This window comes from Carica papaya, chromosome 6 (genome assembly GCF_054855325.1).
Source record: "Carica papaya isolate Zhongbai chromosome 6, ASM5485532v1, whole genome shotgun sequence".
In the NCBI taxonomy this organism is placed as follows: Eukaryota; Viridiplantae; Streptophyta; class Magnoliopsida; order Brassicales; family Caricaceae; genus Carica; species Carica papaya.
The window spans coordinates 31,205,001-31,213,316 of NC_142314.1; the positions used below are offsets into that span (position 1 = coordinate 31,205,001).

An 8,316-nucleotide genomic window follows, 5' to 3' on the forward strand; every position below is an offset into this window, starting at 1 on the left:
ATTTATAACAATCACCAACTTCACCCCTGCAACCCCACAATCCTCTTTCAGAGCAAATAAATAAACTGATCAATAGACCGTTCATATTTGTATTATCATAATGTACAGAGTTACAATGCTATATAGAGAAGGGAATACAAAAGAATTGAAGAATCAGCAGAGGGCACAAGGCCAAATTACAAGCTGGAAATCTGATCAGATCCAACATCTGACCTGACATTTGAACTCTCAAAACGGAATGCAAATGACTTTGCCAGCTCCACAGCATCTTGAACTCGGAGTCGGGTCCCTTGCTGCCCGACAACCGTAGCTGCAATCCTAGCTGCTAATGTACCCATGCCTTTTAAATCAGACATGCCTCTTAATATACCATACAAAATTCCAGATGCATATGCATCCCCAGCACCACAAGTATCTACTGGCGCACATGGAGAAGGAGGGATATATACAGCTTCTCCCTTTACACCAATGTATGAGCCTCTTTGCCCATCAGTAACAGACACAAAAGGAACAAAGTGGCTCAGATACTGGGCGGCTGAAATGGGATTTTCCTTTGACGAAAATTGACAGAAAGCTCTTGCCTCATCACTATTTGCAAACACAATGTCGGCGTAATTACCAATAATATCCCTGGACAAGAGAGAAGAGAAGAAATATCCATTTACCTATATAACAAATGAAGAACGTGACAAAAGTACTTTATTAGTACAAGTTGTCTAGCAAAGTCAAAAGTGGTGGGGCAAAGAGTACAACAACCCATCAAAGAGGATTTCCTAAAATAGATAGTTTTGTACTTTTCGAAATAATTTTAGGACACTGCAATTTGTCTTCATAGCTTTTCAATTCAGTTCATGTTTTTGATGGCTTACTAACTCAATTGAATGTATCACAAGTGTTATATGAACTTCCCCAAATCCCAATACTAACCTTACCAGGATCTGGAAAACTAATACTAAATTGGTACAGCTTTGAAAACTGAATACAAACCAAATTCAGTATAAATAAGTAGTAATTCTTGTGAATAGCAATGTCAATAGAAGGAAATTAAGGGGTATAAACTATAGCTAGCTATAACTCAAGGAATTAAAGAGGAATACCAGGATTGGTGTCAGAGAAAATTTCTAAAAGAAATTTCGTATAGTATTCGTTGTTGTTATTAAAAGATAGCAGAGATTTTAGAGATGTAAGTAAGGTGACTAAACTACATTATTTTGTTGAGTTCTTCCTTTTCCCCCTCTAAAATTTTGCTGATATCCCTAAGAAATTAAAAACTTTAAGATGTTGATCAACAACACTAACGTGAGAGAACAATAAATGTATCTGAATAATATCTATTCCCTTAATATATATGAAATACAAAAAAACATAAATGGGGGCGAGCATTTGCTATCAGTCACATACATATCCCAATTATGATTTAGCAAAATTAATTATCTAAAATGTTGTGTTGTTCTGTATCAGAAGTATCTTTTAGTTAAAGAAAAAAGGGGGTTTTGAGAAAGAAGGAAATGAAGATTTTGACAGAATCTGAGACCTAGCTTGCAACTTCAAAATGTTCTCCAACATGAGAATTTATTGTCGTGCTCCATCAGCCATCATGGAAACATTACTTTCCAAAGATGATGGAAATATTTTCAGATTAACACCAAACAGAAACTCTGACATTGTAATATGAGGATTGCAGTCATTCGTCATGAGCAGCTTGCATCTCAGGAGGATATAGTTTACAACTAAAACAATTTTCATTATATTTCGTGATCATATTTTTGCATTGAACAGATGAAATGTAGGAAAAAAAATCAACATCCAGCAACAGAAGCACGCAAGAAACCTCTAAATATGACTGTCAAATAATATAGCAATTTTACCAGAAATCATCATAGTGTCTCTCAATGCAGGATACATCTGATGCTGTGACTGCAACAAGTGCCCCGCTCCTGTGTGCTTCTTCACATGCTTTTGTTAATGTTCTTATTGTATCGGGAAGTTCAAATAAATAGCCTTCAACAATTAATATGTTTGCCTTCGAAATCATGCTAGCCAAGCAAGAATCATAACTAACTGTAGAAGATGTACCCTGATATTTACAGATAAAATAATTGAGGATCTCAGTCAATTCATTTTGCATGCCACATAAATACAATAAAACAAACTAGAGTAACTACAGTTGCATTCAGTTCAAGAAAATGTTTTCTATTTTCTGGAACAACATTCCAGTTCTATTTCTTGGAAAAAAAATATTAGGAAACTATTTGTCACCGTAATTAAAAATAGAATTTTCAAAATATAACAGTGCAAAGTGTGTTCGACACAGTCTCTTCTTCAGTTTCATAAGCTCAGAAAAGCAAAATTGGTAGTAATATTATTTTTTTTTCAAGACGGAGAAAAAAGTATAACCTTATTAACTATTTATAGTTGTAATTTATTTACTAAATTTATTTATTAGATCCATATTTATCCTTACTAACTTAGACCATGCATGAGAAACACTGTTTTTCAGTAAATTGTTTACAGTTATTATTTATAGAAATTTATTTATTAAATTGATATTTACCCTTATGGACTTATATGATGCTCGAATTAACAATTGAATTATAATATTTTTGGTTTCCATTAACAAAAAGAATTAAAAGAAAAAAAACATACCCAGGAAAAGATTAAAAGAAAAAAGACATACATATAGAGATAACAAGATTAGCAATGTCAAAGAGAAGGATGGGAAGCGAGACACTCCATAGAAAGGAAAGATTTTAGAATACATTATCGCAAAACTTCTCATTTCAAGTGAAAAATATGGAAACCAAGGGTATTTTAATCTGAATGGAAAACCCAGGAAAAGCCTTCTGTTTTCTATTTTGTTTTGTGAGTAAACAGTTGTCTTCTAGAGCTCTATTTTTTTTTTTTTTGTTGTTACAACTCAGCACATTCTCCGCCTAGTTTTTAAATATTTCCTTGAAAACACACTTAACTTTCTACAACTGTACAGAACCTAAAAGTTTAAGACAGTATGTTGTTCTAAAACTGTTTCTGCAAAGGAACAGAGAATTTAACATCCATTATAACTTTGAACCAAAAAAAAACTTATTGGCAATTCAGAAAGAGATCAGACATCAGCATGGAACATGAAACATGTGGGACTATAATGAAGTAAGATAACAGTGACACTCATTTTTCATGTCAATGGAATCCTACAAAGCCAGCAGCCAAAAAGAAGATCAGGGTTATTAATGTTGTCATCCCAGGTATAATATATTTCTCAAAAGTTCATTTGCTTCTCTTTATACAAAACCCCAAATTTCCGGCCACCTCCAAATTTAGCACACATCCACAAAGTAATATTTCATTAATCAACTTCTGAAGTAAAATTTCCATATGGGTCATCCTAAGAGACAGATCATCTATATAAAACAGAGAATCACAGTGCATGAATACAAGGTCTTAAAAAAAAAAAAGAAGAATGACAACTGCATCTTGCATCTTTTTATAGTTCATCTAATAAAATAACTCTAACAAGAAAGGGAAAACCTTAAATAAAGAAGAATCAACTGCTATTCTCATAGGATGAAAATTCTTGACAGCAATGCAATTGAAAATTTCTTGTAAGCAATGCAATTAGTCTAGCATTCCATATTCCGTGACTAACTCTTATCAATGGAAAGAAGCCTAACCTGATATGCAAGCATAGTGCGCTGTGCATCAGGGGTTGTGAGAACAATCACTGTTCCTGTTGTCCCATCCTTGATAGGAGCAGAAAGGAAATTCACATTTGCACGACGTAATTTTGCCCTACAAACATTAAGAGAACAGGCCTTTTGTGTTATTGACATTGCAACAGGAGAGAAGAAAGATAATTGATTAACTAAATCAAATAATTCACAAGAGGATCACAAACTGTTCACTTTAAATGTAGTATATAAATACAGAAAGTGCATCATATTAACAGATAAACTTTGCCCAGTGTTGCGCTGATGATAAAACAGACTAGAAAATTTACCAAGCACCAATGGGGTTGAACTGGGTCATTGCTGGGAGTGTAAGCAAGGAGCTGTGAGCCTCGGAGAGTGTGTGTAAAAGAAACAGATTTTTACGCCTTATTCCACCATCTAATTTCTAGGTGGTCTGGAAGGAAAGAAATGCAAGAGCATTTGAGGGAATTGAAAAGGATTTTGCTAGAATTAGAGATACTTGGATCCATACTTTTGGCTACATGATTTTGGGTCATGACATTTGGGACCTAGATGACTTTGGGTCTGTCTTTGACCATCTGATTGGCGTGTAACTAGTTGTATACGGGTGGTACTCTCTTGGTACTCAGTTAATAATATATTACTAACTTTTATTTCAAAAAAAAAAAATTTACCAAGCACCAATGTCCATAAACTTGGGGGCCATGTCACTTTGAGATGCATCTATTCCATCAATTAAACTATAGATCTTATTGTATCTTCAGTTGTTAATGATGTAGCAATTTCAAGCAACCAGGCCAGCAATATTTGACAGCCTACCTCTTTATATGGACACTGTCTTCCAATACTCATCTATCTTTTTGATAAACTGCAGCTAAAATGTTTATTTCCTAACCAATAGTATTGCAAATGAAAGAAACCGATACATTATTTCAACTAATTTTACAAGTAACTGAGTGAAACTGAAATTTCCTAAAAGTGACGTTGAACCTGAAATTAAAGGACTAAGTACGTTTCAAAACAAATTCAAACTTCACTGAGTCCCAAACCTAATGACTAACCTAGTGATGATTGATAACAAACTTTCTTTGTGGATTACCACTGTGTTGCGAACCAGCTGCACATGCAAGACAATGAGCAGGAGAACAAGGAATCATGAATGGTGCACGAGGAAGACAGTGAAACCATCCACAGGGAATCAAACCTGTTTATAAGCATTTAAAACAAGTGGCGCAATTAGGGAAAATGTGGACGCATGGCGCCTTCCAGAGGATACAACACACATCTATGTCACTTGAGGAGATGATCATGACCATCAGATACGCATTACAGGGAAACATGTATGGCAATCTGGAGGATATTTAATAAAATAGGATTCGGGTTTTCTGGAACCCAACGGATACTTTTCTGCCGCTTAGGATTCCTCTGAACCTCGTTCTTGGGTTTCTAGCGAAATGGGGTAGATTCAAAGTACTTTCAGTCATCTTCTTTGTATATAATCGCATACTTTCAAAGATGTAAGCATGGAAATGAATTATTTGAATGTATTTTCATAATCTCCCTGAAGTTTTCTATCTTTTTCTCTCTTGATTTTCTTCCTCTTCCTCTCGGCAGTCTATTTCTCTCTCTCAAACCTCTGTTTTTCCTTCGGTTTCTCTCTCTCTCTTTCTCTTAAACACGAAACACTTACCTCATAGATCTGAACCATGTATCAGGTTAGGTAATACATTTGTAGTAATTGTTCTAAGCATATATATCATAACAGAGATCAACTCTTCCATCCATGGTTCAGGCAAGGTTTGAGTTACTTCACTGCTGCTCTTGCAGACTGAATAGCATTGCTGATGCAGAAGCTGAAGCATTTATAAGCTTCCAGATATCTGCTTTAATTGAATTGATGCTGAGAAACAAATTTTATAACAGCTTCTTAAAATGGTGTTTTACATAACTATTGGACTCAATATGATTGTTCATTGAGCTGCTTAAACTGTGATTAGGCTTTTGATTGAAAATTAGGTGTTATTCAAATTGGTGCTTCTGTGATCTAAGGATAAGCAGACAAGAATTACTTCTCAAACCCACCACGAATAGGTATAGCAAAGCAGCATCAAATATTTCGCCCTCAGAACATCCAATCGATAAGTTCACTCTACGTCAAAATCACCTACTATAGCTTATGGACATTTTGGCGATGTGCATCTAACACATAATAACTAACCATTCTAGCCTTCTTTTCAGGAAACAATTACTCCACATGTTGAAGTTTCATTTTGTGATTTACAAAATATTAAGACAAATATAACAATCTAATGCAGAGAATGTGAAATTTTTACCTGTAAAAGCCACCTAATGGATCACTCCCTACGCTGCCTGCCATCGCAACGTTCAAGGCAGGGCCTCCAATGGACCGACTACCAAGCCTTGCCAAGGCAACAAGGGTGTTGGATAGAGACCCTCCAGCAGCAGCCTTATAGCTACAACCATCCATAGCTCGCAACACTCTACCTCTCTCCTCATGATTAACAACCTTCCTTGTTCCCTTCTCTAATCCCAATCTCTTGAGAAATTCATCATCAACCATTCCAGAAAAGTCTACCTAAAAGTAAAATTACAGAGATGAAAATGTCAGCAATCATTATTTCTTCATAATTTGCTAAAGAAAAAACATAATTGAAATGAAATGCCAAGAGATTACCAGCCTGAATCATTAAATAGCCAGTTTTAATAGTAAAATGAAGTGTAAACCCTGAATTTCTTGTCGTTTCTTTTCCGAGTTTTCTAGGAAAATGTGCTCATCTACGAATTTCTATACAATATTGGCAGAGGATTCATAATTTTCAATTCTCTTCCTCAAGCAAGCAAAGAAGAAACTTTAAAAACAAACCGACAGCTGACCTTCAAAATTCGAAATTCAAAAAAGAAGAAAAGAAAAAAAAAAAAAGGTACCATGGCTTGACCGAGACCTAAAACATCCCATCTCTCAGGCAAGACGGAAGCCATAATTTCCCCCTCTACCTCATCATCTTCGTCTTCAGTTTCCCCTCCATCTTCCTCCTCCCTATCTCCTCCTCGGAAACCCTCGAAATCTCCATTAGCTCTCGAGGTCGGAGAAGCAGAAACCCAGAATTGCCCATGTCTCTTTCTGGCCATAAAATCGAGTCTGAAGCAGTGTGTAGGGCCATAACAGTGAGAAAAGACAGCGGGAAATGCAATCTTATTAAGAGAAGAATGAGGATATAGAGAGAAAGTAGGAGAAGAAACGGCGGTGGCGAGAGAAGAAGGAGAAGAAATAGGAGAGAAGAGAGAGAGATACATGGGAAGATGAGTGATAGAAAACGATTGACGTGGAAGGTATTGTTGTTTCAGGTGGAAGGAGAAGCAGAGACAGGCATCTCCATCCACATAGGTAGTGAACTGAGGTGAAGAAAATGGAGGGTCTCCTCTTTCCTCCTGTTTGGTTTCCCGGAAAAGAGAAGAGAAAGAGAAGAGGATAAAACGCTTCTTATTTTGGCTGCTGGTGTTTTTGTGGATAATACGAATTCATTACTAACAGATTCAACAAATTTTTCACCACCTTTTGCGATATAAATATAATCTTATTTTGCTATTTAAATATTCCATATTACATTGTACAAAAATTGTTGGTGTAATATGATAATTTTTATTAATATATTGATTTAAAAATAAATTGTATTATAATTGCTACTAATATTATTATTATTATTAAAAAAATTATAATTTATTGAAAAATGAAAAACTATATTTTTATATAAATATATTTTGTTATTAATTTTTGTAATTAATTCTCAATAAACATGGTTGGGCTAATCCTAACTACTATCATTATTATTGAGACAAATTAATAAATTAATCTTTAAAATTTCATATTTGTTACAATTTAAGTTTTAATATTTTTAATTACAATTTGGGTCAATATTTATTATAAATATATAATTTTTTTATTTTCTAATAAAAATTATTAAAATAATTAGATTTTAATATTAAAAACAATCAATTTCACGATGCATTGAGGTATGATTCGGCTGATTTTTTTTTTCCTTTTATTTTTATTGAATTGACATAAAAAGTAATTTTGTGTTCTAAATATTTATTTAAATATAACAAGTATTATTATTTAACAACATTTTAAATTTAAGTTTAAACTAAAATTATTATGTAACGTATTATTTAAACTCTTATATAAAAATTTTAACAATTACGTATTTTTCACTGTACGACTAAATTATCATATAATCACTATATAAAAATATTATTTCGAATTGCATTTGTTTTTTTAGTTCTTATCCCGAGCCTCCAAAAAATAGGTATGAATCATGACATATTTTGGTGAGTGTTGAGTTCTCAGCACGAATCATCAACCATGTGATTATTTCTTAAATATATGATATGATATAATATATATCATATAATATATGTCATGAATTATACTTTTACGGGTGAGACTGAGTTATCTTATAATTATTATATAATAATATTATTTTAAATTACACTTAATTTTTTAGTTCTTATCTCGAGCATCCAAATAAATAACAGCATGCAACATGCAGGCACGAGTCATGAATCATATTTTGATGGGGTGCCGGATCGTCGTCACAGCATGAATCATCAA

The 8,316-nt window shown here is 33.8% G+C and overlaps 1 protein-coding gene across 1 annotated transcript; it reads right to left on the reverse strand.

Annotated features, from left to right (window-relative positions):
* Nucleotides 1-57: 57 nt before the first annotated feature.
* Nucleotides 58-7,224, reverse strand: LOC110825429 (uncharacterized). The gene is made up of 5 exons (XM_088222833.1): nucleotides 6,633-7,224; nucleotides 6,020-6,282; nucleotides 3,669-3,786; nucleotides 1,869-2,077; nucleotides 58-630 (listed from the first exon to the last, which is right to left on the reverse strand). Exons 1-5 carry the CDS (start codon nucleotides 6,999-7,001, stop codon nucleotides 177-179), a joined length of 1,413 nt encoding a protein of 470 aa, XP_088078959.1. The 5' UTR covers nucleotides 7,002-7,224; the 3' UTR covers nucleotides 58-176.
* Nucleotides 7,225-8,316: the final 1,092 nt, after the last annotated feature.

Excerpts from the sequence above, each read along its gene's own strand:
- LOC110825429 (XM_088222833.1), bottom strand. The coding sequence starts at position 7,001 with ATGTATCTCTCTCTCTTCTCTCCTATTTCTTCTCCTTCTTCTCTCGCC. Across the intron at positions 3,787-6,019 it reads CCATTAGGTGGCTTTTACAG|GGCAAAATTACGTCGTGCAA; the intron begins GTAAAAATTTCA and ends TAATGTTTGTAG. Across the intron at positions 2,078-3,668 it reads GCACTATGCTTGCATATCAG|GGTACATCTTCTACAGTTAG; the intron begins GTTAGGCTTCTT and ends TGTAAATATCAG.